This window comes from Callorhinus ursinus, unplaced genomic scaffold, assembly GCF_003265705.2.
Source record: "Callorhinus ursinus isolate GAN/ISIS: 27379988/994484 unplaced genomic scaffold, GSC_fseal_2.0 scaffold10, whole genome shotgun sequence".
Taxonomy (NCBI): domain Eukaryota; kingdom Metazoa; phylum Chordata; class Mammalia; order Carnivora; family Otariidae; genus Callorhinus; species Callorhinus ursinus.
The window spans coordinates 34,806,756-34,818,960 of NW_027397072.1; the positions used below are offsets into that span (position 1 = coordinate 34,806,756).

The following is a 12,205-nucleotide window of genomic DNA, read 5'->3' on the forward strand; positions in this document are numbered from 1 at the left end:
CACACACACACACACACACACACACACACACACACACACACACACACTTCTCACGTGATAGATGCCTCTATAGCCCAGGGTCAAAGGGCAAAAGGGTCTTCCCTCCCCCCAACCTCCACAGTTCCAGGATCTCAGGCCTCAGATGGGGCCCCAGGCCTGCTTGGGCCCAGATTCTGGCCCCGCTAGAGTATATTTCTTCTCCCAAACGAACAAAAGATGCGACTGAAATGCTCAGCCTCACACTTCCTGGGGGGGTTAATGGTGTCTTTTTATTTTTTCCTGAGGGGTGTTGATTAATACCTCGTTAACAGCGCATTTAACGACCTCCGGGTGTTTAATAACCTTCAGAAGTTTCCCACAAAGGCTCAGACTCTGGGCAAGAAAATGAGAACCAGGCCCCTGGGCTGCTCCCCTTACCTTCCCCCCCCACCCCCCCCAACCCCACCCCACCGGGGCCTGGGGCCTCCCTGGGCTGATGCGAGGTGGGGGAGCAGAGAGAGAGCGGGGGGGGGGGGGAAGAAGAGGGTGCCTGGGACGGTCCCCTGATCCCTGGTTTGCAGCCCTCCCGATCTAATGGCGGCCCTGAGCCGTGCCTTCTCTCATGCCGGCAGGCCTGGGGCAGCTGGCTCCAGGAAGGGGGAGCTGAAAGGGCACTGGGACGGAAGAGGGCACGTGAGGGCCTGGAGTGGAGCTGGGAGGGGTGTGAATGCTGGTAAGAAGGGTGACAGTATGCAGGGACATCTAACCTGTGGGCTTGGCTCCCCCCTGCTCCACAACCCCACCCTCACCCCAGCCCCCACACTGTGCAGCTCTTCCCTCTCCCTACTGTGGTCTGGACAACTCAGCCTTTGTGTTTCTACCCCACAGGGTGCTGGTTGTTTTGAGTCTCATCTGATCCCTGGCTGATGGGCAGTGTGGTGGGGGAGGCTGGAGGAAGCAGGGCCCTCTCTCTGGATGCTGGTTTAGGTGTTAATGACAAAGTCAGGCTGTGCTTCCCAGAAGTCCCTGACTAGCTGAGCTGTACCGAGCCCACCCTCGGGTCCTGTGGAGTGGGCAGGCCCTTGTGAGCATGCCCCCAAAGAACTGATCTTCCGCAGAAACCATCCCTTACTACTAATCCCATTGGTGGGTGTGACCACCCCCACAACCAACATATGCAAAGAACACCCAAGGCTGTGCCCCTTGGATGCTTTGTTCTTATAAACGCTTGTTACCAGTCCCGAGGGAGCTTGTTTTTACACCCACAAGACCAGACCTGAGAAAAAATGAAGTTGCCAGAAAGTAGAAATGATAAGGAATAAGAGGACTGGGGCGTCTGAGTGGCTCAGTTGGTTAATTGTCTGCCTTCGGCTCAGGTCCTGATCCCAGGGTCCTGGGATCGAGCCCTGCATCAGGCTCCTTGCTCATCGGGGAGCCTGCTCCTCCCTCTGCCTGCCGCTCCCCCTGCTTGTACTTGCTCTCTCTCTCTCTCTGTCTCTCTGACAAATAAATAAAATCTTTAAAAAAAAGGAATAGAGGACTGGAGCAGGGGAGGAGGTAGAATACCCATTTGCTGGCTTGTTGATTAACAAATGGTATTTGTAGAAAGAACCAGGCTGTGGAATCCAAGTGACATAAATTTGAATGCTAGCTCCTGCATTAGCTGTGTGACGTTATGCAAGTAACTTAACTTCTCTGAGTTAGTTTCCTCACCTGTAAACTGGAGATTATAAGAATCAAGTTATGTGTGTAGAATACTTAGCACAGTGCCTGGCACATGGCTGACATGTGGTATCCAGACCTGCCCATTTACCTGAGCGGCAGGAGGTAGGAGGCTGATGTCGCCCGCAGGAGCTCTGGCTGCAGGGACAGAGGGCAGGCTTCCCCGGGCCATGCTGCTGTTCTCTTCTGGCCTGAGCTGAAGCAACAGCCTAGGGATCGGGGTGGGAGGTGTGTAGTGCAGAGGGAGGGGGGCCTCTGACAGCCCAGCCCTTCTCTGTCCCCACCCCGACCCTGTGACCTAATGACCTGCCCTGGGCCTCCCCCAGCTCTATGGCTACTGCTACCAGGACAGCGAGGACATCCCGGACACCCTGACCACCATCACAGAGCTGGGTGCCCCTGTGGAGATGATCCAGCTCCTGCAGACTTCCTGGGAGGACCGCTTCCGAGTGAGCAGGGCGGAGGGCTGGGCCCTGGGCTCCTTGCTGGGATGGTTTTCCCTTAGAAGGCCAGCCCTCCAGAGCAGCTTGGACTCCTCCTCAGTCAGAAAAAGGAGGGAAAGATGGAGCAAAGCTGACTCGGCTGTCAGCCAAAGGGTTAAAAAAAGAAGCAAGACATAGAAGATCCTGACATTTTTGTGCTCCTTACACACACACACACACACACACACACATACATACATGCATGCACGCCCGTGTAGCCTGGCTGCCAGAGGGCCAGTGTCCTAGGACTAGAAAAGACCTTAAGGTCATCTTGACCTTCCCTCTATTTCCACGCACTGGACTAAAGCCACACTCAAGATGCAACTTCGGGGAGGAGAGCCGGTATCCGCAGACTTCCTTGCAGCCTATTTCCCACCAACTCCATGTTACTTTCAGGGTCAGGCCAGCCCAGGGTTACTAGAAAATCACTGCCTTGCTCTGTAAGGCCCCTGGCCTTCAGCCCTTAGTGAGCACTGGAGCCTTTAAGAGAAAAGCCAACCGCCCCCAGCCCCAAAGGGGTGAGCCCTGGAGTCCCCCAGGCTCCCTCCCAGGAGAGAAGCCTATGAGCAGCCTTGTGTCTGCCCCTCAGATCTGCCTGAGCCTGGGCCGGCTCCTTCACCACCTGGCCCACTCCCCACTGGGCTCGGTCACTCTGCTGGACTTCCGCCCCCGACAGTTCGTGCTGGTGGATGGGGAGCTGAAGGTGACAGATCTGGACGATGCACGCGTGGAGGAGACACCGTGTGCCAGCAGTGCTGATTGCATCCTGGAGTTTCCGGCCAGGAACTTCAGCCTGCCATGCTCAGCCCAGGGCTGGTGTGAAGGCATGAATGAGAAGCGCAACCTCTACAATGCCTACAGGTGACCTCCACCCCCCCACCCCCCACCAGGAAGGCCGAGGAGGGAGAGTGAGCCAGGGAGGGCATGGCAAGGGGAGAGCCCACATGGGGTCCAGGAGGCCAGCCAGGGTGGGGAGACTCTGCCTTGACCAGTGGAGGAGCAGGGGTGGGGAAGGTCTTCTACCCACTCAAGAAGGGAACATTCAGGCTCCCAAAGATGAGGCTAAAAATAGCTCCAAGGAGAATCTGGGGTGGGGGGTGGCAGCTGGGCGCTTCTTAAAATAGTGTCAGATTCAGAGCCTAGGGCTGGTGGGACTGGCACTACCCCTTCATCCCCTGGTGCTTCAGTCTGGAAGCTCCTCACTAGGCCCCAGCTATGGGGCTGCTGTGACAGTGATCAGCTCAGGGGATAAGGTGGCACTGGGTGGTGGGGGAGTCCTGGGGACAGATGGGGAAAAGAGACCTCAGATTGCAGCGTGGTATGAAGTTAAGGTGTGGCCTTAGCATGTGCCCTGATCCCTACCCTGAGTCGGAGTGGACTCCTTGGTACGCTCTGGGGTTATGCCTGGGTGGTAGGCCTGAGGGATCAGGCTCCCTGGCCAGATTAAGGTTCTGTCCCAAGTTGGGCAGAGGAAGGATGTGTCCTCAAGGCTGGACCACTGAGCCCCTGGTTTCTCTCTGCCCCAGGTTTTTCTTCACATACCTCCTGCCCCACAGTGCCCCACCCTCACTGCGGCCTCTGCTGGACAGCATTGTCAACGCCACGGGTGAGCTCACCAGGCGCCGTCTGCTTTCCATCACCCTCCCCCAGCAGGCATGGGGACGAGAATGCCCCAGGACAGCACAGTATGGCGTTTCCCAAAGTGGCATTCCGTGGCAAACCCCCTTCCCAGTCCACTGGTCACCCGGGCCCAGGTTCCAGGGGAAGAGGGGGGAAAGCAGCAGGTTGCCGACCGCAGGGAGGGGTAGGAGCACAGGCACCCTCTCCTAGCCACACGCTGCACTCCGCAGGAGAGCTCAGCTGGGGAGTAGATGAGACTCTGGCCCGGCTGGAGAGAGTGCTGCACCTGTTCCGGAGTGGGCAGTATCTGCAGAACATCTCAGCAGGCAGCAGAGCCGGTGAGTGGCTCCCACAGGGCTCCAGGGGCTCGGGAGGTGGGGAGCAGGGCGGATGGTGAGTGGTCCCCTTAATCGCACTAAGCGGCTCATCCTCCTGAGACACACTTGAAGAGACCACTGACTGTTTAGCCTCTACTTGGAGGTCTTCTCTCTGGCTGAGCCAGAACCACTATAATTTTGCCTTGACCTCGGGGCAGGGGGCTGGAGGGGGTTGGGCATCGACACCCCTTCTCTGGGTGGCTCCAGATCCCACTCTGTATTGACTGTGTGACTTTGAGCAGCTTCCCTACACCTTGAGCCTCATTTTTCTCTCCTGTGAATTGGGTTTAATATTTCCTGCCTCACAAAATGCTTATGGGGATTCAATGCTAGGCGAAGTGTGTGCGAGCAATTAACTTGGTTCCTGTTACACAGCTGGATCACAGAATATATGCTGGCTCCTCTTTCCTTCCTCTGCCCTTCTGGGGCTAGGAGGGAGACTGGAGAAGGCTGCGATTCCACCCCGAAACCAGCCGAGAAGCCCAGGAGCACGGGGAGAATTGCAGCCCCCAGCCGTCGTCCCTCTGCTGGGGCCCTGGGGTTTATCATGGTTGGCAGGGGGGCCAGGAGTGGGCAGCCTCTGTATTCAAGGAGCTCTGGCCAGTCTTAGGGGTGGGGGAGCCCTCGTTAGCCCTGTAAATAAAGTTTAACGAGGTGAACAATGGCTGGCTCTGTCCCTGAGGACGCCGTTTATGGGGCCATAAATCACAGCCAGCCCTGGACTTTGGTCTAGTCCCTGGTAGAAGAAGGAGGCAGGAGGGCGGGGTGGCCAGAGGCCCAGGGCTTCTGCATTATCAGTGCCGAGCTGGGGCTCCCCAGGCAGCAGGAAGGACTCAGGTGAACGAGCAGCTTCCTGACTGAGGAGCTCACAGAGCCTCTGGGGGCTCTTTCTGTGTAATGGGAAGATTTTTCCTCCACCCTCCTCCCCCAAACACCAGAGCTGTGGATTCCCCAATGGTCATTTTTGTGTTTCACGTTCATTTGCATTCCTGGTAACTTTGGAAATCCCCAACCGCCCCCTCCCTGAGGAGCTTGCCTCATCTCTCTCCCTAAGGCCCGAAGGAAGCAGGACCCAGGGGTGCTCTAAACTCTTGCTACTCAAAGTGTGGTCTGCAGACCAGCAGCACCAGAAGCTGGTTAGAAATGCCCACCCCCAAGCCCCACCCCTGACCCCCTAAATCGGGATCTGCATTTTAGCAAGAGTCCCTGGAGATTCACAGGCACACTGAAGTTTGAGAAGCCTGGCTTTAAATGTCCAAAATGTCCTGACCTCAGGCTCTGCATGTGTGTTTATCCCACGAGGCACCCGCCGTCAGGTGCCGTCCGAACCCACTGTGCACCCTCAGATTTGGGAGCTGTGGGTCTCCCAAAAACCGAATCCGAGCTTTGCCTTTACTGGGTGCTCAGCCCAGTTCCACAGCAGTAGCTGCCTTTATCCCCAAGCGAGGGTGACTGGGCTAGCTTTCAGCTTTCAGTTAGGAAATGAGTCTTAGCCCTTTCCAGGAAGCGGCCCCAGCCCTCCTGCCTGGAAACAGAGTTCTCATTCGAGCTCTATCCCCAAACCCACAGAGTACCAGCGCCTCCCAGACAGCACCATCCCCCAGGAAGACTACCGCTGCTGGCCCTCCTACCACCATGGGAGCTGCCTCCTATCGGTGTTCAACCTGGCTGAGGCCGTGGATGTCTGCGAGAGCCATGCCCAGTGCCAGGCCTTTGTGGTCACCAACCAGACCACCTGGACAGGTGAGCCCGTGGGAAGGGAAAGGATGTCCTGAGGGAGGTGACTGGCATTCCCTGGAAGAGACTGACAGGTAGTGGTCCCCCGTCAGAAGCCAGCTTTGATGAGAAGACAAGAAGAGATGTTGAGAGACAAGTTTACGCCGCTAGAGGCGGTCCCATCGGGGAGAGTGGCCCCGCCTCCAGGGAGAGAAACAGTCCCGTTTATCTCTCACCTCTGCCTCCAGGTCGGCAGCTGGTATTTTTCAAGACAGGATGGAGCCACGTGGTCCCTGATCCCAACAAGACGACATATGTGAGGGCCTCGGGCTGACCTCTCGGGGGCTCAGCTGACAGCGGACTAGCTGGGCTCACCAGTGGTGGGAGGGAGGGATGGACTTGCACTAGCAGCACTACATGTCACCTGGAAACCCCTGCAGACGAGGCTGACATCCTAGACGGTGAGGTGACCAGGACAACGTGCAATAATGCCAAATGTTAAAATGTGAGTTTACCGGTCTAGGTATGGGACTGCTGGCCCTGGGGCCAGGAATCACGGGAGCGGGGCAGGGGGATGGACTGCCTCCCCAACCCTCTGGGAGGCCAGCAAGGCTCGGGCTGGTATCCCCTTGTGGGGGCTCTGGCCCTCGCTGGGACAATTCTGTGGGCAGCCCCATCACTGTGTTCATGGTGTAAGAATGTAGCCAGAGCCCCTGCTGCTGCTGCTGCATGTCACCATCTGGTGGGGGCTGCGTGGGGACAATCGGTCACGGAGTGTTCTCTCAGCTCAGCTCTGGACAGAAGACTTGACGGGGATGCTCTGGGATGTGGGGGGTTCTGTACCCGGGGAGGCCGCCTCTGGCCACCCAACCAGGGGCACCCACAGGCCAGCACAGGGGCAGGGACAGAGGAGCCCACAAGGTATGAGCCAAGACATGGGGTCAAGGAGCAGGTTGCAGTTTGAGCCAGGACCTGGGGTGGGGGTGGGGCCGGGGCCTTTCTGCCTCATTTGCTTTCAGTGAAAGCCACAAAGCAGCCAAAACCAGCCTCTCCCCCCTCCTGGAGTTTGTATATCCAGAAGCTTTTGTACTTCTTGTTCATTAAAATGTTTATTTTTGTAAAAAAAAAAAAAAGTCAATCAATTAATAAATGACATTTCACGGCAAGGACTCTTCCCAAAGCCACAGTTTCTTGGGCTGACTTGTCCTCAGTTAATGTCTTTGGTGTTTCTTTGGGGAAGTAGGGGCAGGAGAGGTCATGGGGGATGACCTTTGGAGGAGTGAAATCTCCGTGGCAAACACTGAAGTTGGCAAAATGTGTTTGCAGGCCCTGCTCCCACGGCGCCCACTTCCCTCCATGGCCCTCCACATCCATGTCCGGACAAAAGACAGGAGGGACTTCCTCCCCTAGGGACGTTCACACTTTCACACACACCAGTTCTTTATATACAGAGCTTTTACCCAAAGGACTGGTGTCCTAATGGTGGGATGTCAGCCACAGTCAGGTTGCAGGGCTCTGAGCAACCTGTAGTCAGGTCAGCTTTGTCCCATTTGGGGTTGGACCTGGTCATCATCACCACTGCCCACCACAAGCTAATGGGCAATTTGTTTTCCTGAGCTTTTCTCTGAGCATAAAATATATGGAAAGTGGGGAGAAAGGAAGGTCTATAGAAAGACCAGCCCCCTCTACCTGGGCTTTAGGAGGGAGGGTCTAGCAAGGGAAGACCCAAGTGTGTGGAAACCCAGAGGGGAAAGTGAGGACCTAAGGGTTGACAGTCAATCACACTGAGGCCAGAGGGAACCCAACATATCTGTTACACATCTTCTAACTTGAAATCCTGCATCTTCTCTCCTGTACACTCATTCTGCTTCTAGAATATTTTCAAAGCACACAAACCTTTAAGGGCTTTAAAAAGTGTAACCAAACTTTAACTCAGAACCCGATTTCTCCTCAGCAGACATGGTTGTTGTAAGTTCTCATGTCCAAGATGTCCCTGTGGTTCTAAGGGATTGAGGAGGCAATCTTAGTTCTGGGATCCTAATCATGGATGCTGCTCAGACGCTCAAGGTTGCACCTCCCTATCACCATGCCTGGCCCACACGTGCCACATCTCGCCTTTGGCTTCCTGGACTTGGTGATTGTGGGAAGCTCAGAGCTACCACAGCAGCTCATATCATGGCTCAACCGAGTCAGATCCCAGCCGTGCTCATCCCCTTCAGGTCCCACCCTTCCACGGAGGACCTCTGCTTTCTTCAGCTCTCCAGACCCCTTTCCTCAGCTGAATTCACGCGCTACAACACGTGTAGCCTGCCCCATGCCATCCAGTGTTAGATTTCCCCTGCCCTCTGTTACTCTCCAGCGGCCGACCAGCACGTGGGATTTGAGGACAGTAGGACCCATGTCATTACGCTGAGACCAAGGAGGTGTCGTGGGCCTGGGGCAGGGAAGTCTGCAGGGTCTGTGTAGCTCAGAGGGAAATCAAGACCCTGATTACAGTCAGCAGACAGGCCCATAGGGCCCAGGAAGTGTGTGGCTCAGCGAGGAAAGAGAAGGCTGAAGATGAACCCAGAACTGCCTTCTAGGCTCTAGAAGTTTCTAGAAGTGGCCCGAGGAGAGGGGCAGGCGCTGGCCTCAGCAAAGTACAGTTATCATTCCAATTTTATGGACCTGAAAACTGAAGCCTAGATGACAGCTGCTAAGGGATTCAGTAAGCATTCAAATCCCACCCTAACTTCAAGCCTGTCCCAGAGGGGAGAATCGCAGCAATCTAAGTGAGACGTAGGGAGCCCTTGCTTACTTGGAGTGGGTGACCAAAATGGAGGTCCAGGGGCACCTGGGTGGCTCAGTTAAGTGTCTGCCTTTTGCTCAGGTCATGATCCTAGTGTCCTAAATTGAGCCCCGCCTTGCTCTCCCTGCTCAGCAGGGAGCCTGCTTCTCTCTCTCCCTCTGCACCCGCGCCCCCCGTCCCGCTCATGCTTTCTCACTCTCAAATAAATAAATAAAATCTAGGGGCGCCTGGGCAGCTCAGATAGTTAAGTGTCTGCCTTTGGCTTAGGTCATGATCCCAGGGTCCTGGGATCGAGCCCCACGTCTGGCTTCTGGCTCCTGGCTCGGTGGGGAACCTGCTTCTCCCTCTCCCTCTGCCTCTCCCCCTGCTCATGCTCTCTCTCTCTCTGTATCTCTGTGTCTCGAATGAATAAATAAAACCTTTAATAAATAAATAAAATCTAAATAAAAAAATAAATAAAATGGAGGTCCAGAGCACATTAAACTTTTTTAGAAAGACTCAGGTACGGGCGGCTGAGGCAATAGTAGATTGCTTCTTCCTCAGCAAGCAAGCCTTGCCTCGGAACCTAGATACCTGGGAGGAAAAATGGCCAGTCTCAGCCCTGCAGAATAAAGGGTATTCGCAGCTAGGAATGGAGAGGTGACAGAGTGGCCCTGAAAGGAAAGGGACAGTGAGTAAAAAGCCTGAGGCAAAATCACCCCTCCCCCCAAATGGCCGTTCACCGTGTAGCCACCTGTCTCCCTGGAAAACGTTCAGTTCCTGGGTACATCTTGTCTCCTTCCTGCGGAAGCCAGAACCACCCCCGCTTTCCCCAAAGTCTATGTTCTTTCTACTCCGCTGCACAGTGGAGTGGAATGATACCCGGGGCCTTGTGCATGGGAGAAATACATTCACCTAACTGAAGCCTCGGGTGATAGTCCCAGAGGAGGGAAGCCAGAGGTGGGTCCTTTCCAGGGCTGGGGAAGCAGGAAGCAACATGAGAGGGGTCACGTTGCCACTGGTCCCCCAAGAGACTCTGGAGGAATTTTGGCCCGTCCTGCATTTTGCTCTCTGTGTCATCTGGGCTGCGACAACTCCCTGAGCCTCCGTCTCCTCGTCTGCAAATTCCAGATAAATCATATCTGCTTCACAGGAGCGTTACAGGGACCAAATGAAATTATGTAAGTAAGGGTCTTAGCCAATGTCCGCAAACAGTACGTGTTTAGGAAATACTGGTTGATGTGTCGTTGCTATGAGTGAGCTGAGCCCTCGGGGTTCACCTGGGACCTGGCCTGGAAGACTACCCAGGTGGGCTGGGGAGAACCGAGGCACAGCCAGACTGTCCCCACACCCCACCTCCAGCGCCCCCAACAGGGAGCACTGCCATCGTGGGGAGGAGGTAGAGCGGGGCTCTCTGGGTCAGTGCCCTGCGAGTTGAGTGTGTGGCCGACAGGAGGAAGAGGATTAACACGAAAGCAGAAAATGGGATTAGGAGGCCTCAGGATAATGTGCCCACCCGCCCGCCATCCATGACAACGGCTTCTTGCTTTCACTCTCTGGCTTCTGGAGCCCAAAGCATGTAAAGCTTGGTTGCCCCCTGCTCCCAGGGGCAGAGCCGGCAAAAGACTTGGTAGACTCGGAGCATGAGACTACTCAGTCGGCTAGGAAGAGGGCCAGGCTGCCTTTATGTGCCCTTACTTTCTCATTTAATCCCCCTGGCGGCTCTGAAACAAGGGATGGCCCAGAAGGTGAAGAGCCAGGATGTTAGCCTCCGAAAGCCTGTGTTCCTTCCCCTTTCCCCACTGTCTCACATGGGAGCACAGCGTCCCCCGGAACCCAGGTCAGTGATGTCTCAGATCCACACGCCCCTTGGGAAGAATTCCCAGACCCACACCTGCCTTTGATAGAAAACCCAAAAGGCAATTTAAGGAGACCAGGTCTGCCTCTCTGGCTCATCCTGTAAGGGTGAGGATGTCCCCCAAAGAGCTTGACCTTTTCTCAGGACGCCTTTGGGGTCTATCATGCAGGACTTTTATTTCCCCCGGTAACCTTTTTTTTTTTTTTTTTAAGATTTTATTTATTTATTTGACAGACAAGCAGGGGGAGTGGGAGAGGGAGAAGCAGGCTTCCCGCCGAGCAGGGAGCCCGATGTGGGGCTCGATCCCAGAACCCTGGGATCGTGACCTGAGCCGAAGGCAGACGCTTAGCGACTGAGCCACCCAGGTGCCCCCTGAATTGAGGATCCCAGGGTTCTGGGATTGAGCCCCAGAACACCTGGGATCCTCATTATAGGGACCCAAAACTCTTGGGCTGGCGCTAAGAGCTTCAAATCTGCCATCCTCAACAGTGTAGTTTATACTGCTCTTCTTGAAACTGACATATATACCAATACACATCTATATGTATTCCCTGTGCAATGTATAATAACAACCATTAGAGTGCAATTTGAATTATCTTTCACCTAATGCTTTCCTCAACCTACCCTTGCCTATGCTGAACATCAGACCATTCACGAGTCTCCTGCGTCTCCCACAGCTTACAGCTTTTGGTTGAGATTTCTCCACAGAGAAGAGCCCCCCCCCCCCAATCATAAGCAAGTCAGGCAATTTCAATGTCCAACTCCCCCCTCTCTCGAGGGCTCAGGCCACAAAATATTTCTTAAGCAGTAATCACTGCAATGAATACTGAATTACCAGACATGCCCCTGCCTTTCAGGACCTCACAATGTCACTAAAGATGTCAAAAAAACATCACTAGAGCTGTCACAAACTCCGAAGTGAGAGGAGCTGTCATGATAGGGCAAGGAAGGGGATTTGCTTGGCAAAGCAGAGTGCCTGATGGTCCCATCTCAAATCGTTAAGGGCCAGTTAACCCAGTTAACCAGGACCCTCAGGAGCATCAGTTCCCCCACCAGAAGCCCTACCAATAACACTTCTCCATCCAGAGAGAGGCTTATTTATCCTTACTCCGTCTTTCTTATCTCTAAGCCAGTTCTCTATGGTCCCCAGACATTCCCCCCATTTCCATGGCGACTCAACAGGCTTTGGCGGGGAGCCTGTCAGAAGCTTCGTGAAAGTGTAAATAGAGTGTGTCTGCTGTTTCCCCCTTATCCATACACTTATTTGGCCCTTCAAAGAGCTCTAGTAGATTAGGGAGGCACGATTTCTCCTCACCAAAGACAGGCTGCCTTTCCACAGGATGTGGGGCTTGCTCAAGTACTCCATAATCCTGCCCTGAGAGGTGCTGCTGACTGGCTCGACATGGAAACAAAACTTGTGGGCCATTTCCCAGAAGCCCTCAGGCACCCTGAGGTTCTTGGGCATGGAGGCCAGTCTTTAGAAAAGGCTCTCCTTTCGTCCCACCCTTCCATGATGTTGATCTTCTTACTTATTTGAGGAAAGACGTGTAGGCAAAATGAAAATAAAATACAGGGTGCTTGCTTTCCACGACTCAGAGATTTAAGACACTGTTAGCCAGCGGAACTCATACAGAAGACAGTGGTAAGGTTATCTGTATCACGTTTCATTTTATAACACATCACC

General features: G+C 54.6%; 1 protein-coding gene across 2 annotated transcripts in view; it reads left to right on the forward strand.

The window, feature by feature from the left end:
* The window catches only part of PKDCC (protein kinase domain containing, cytoplasmic), a 10,330-nt gene extending 3,268 nt beyond the window's left edge, over nucleotides 1–7,062 (forward strand). Inside the window, exons 2-7 of one of the 2 annotated variants that reach the window (XM_025868127.2) lie at nucleotides 2,028–2,150; nucleotides 2,773–3,044; nucleotides 3,710–3,789; nucleotides 4,034–4,141; nucleotides 5,750–5,923; nucleotides 6,145–7,062. In XM_025868127.2, coding sequence (XP_025723912.1) covers nucleotides 2,028–2,150; nucleotides 2,773–3,044; nucleotides 3,710–3,789; nucleotides 4,034–4,141; nucleotides 5,750–5,923; nucleotides 6,145–6,230 — 843 coding nt within the window. In that variant the 3' untranslated portion in view covers nucleotides 6,231–7,062. The remainder of the gene's footprint in view (nucleotides 1–2,027; nucleotides 2,151–2,772; nucleotides 3,045–3,709; nucleotides 3,790–4,033; nucleotides 4,142–5,749; nucleotides 5,924–6,144) is intronic. The other variant, XM_073897341.1, reaches the window with a different exon arrangement.
* The last annotated feature ends 5,143 nt before the right edge of the window (nucleotides 7,063–12,205 follow it).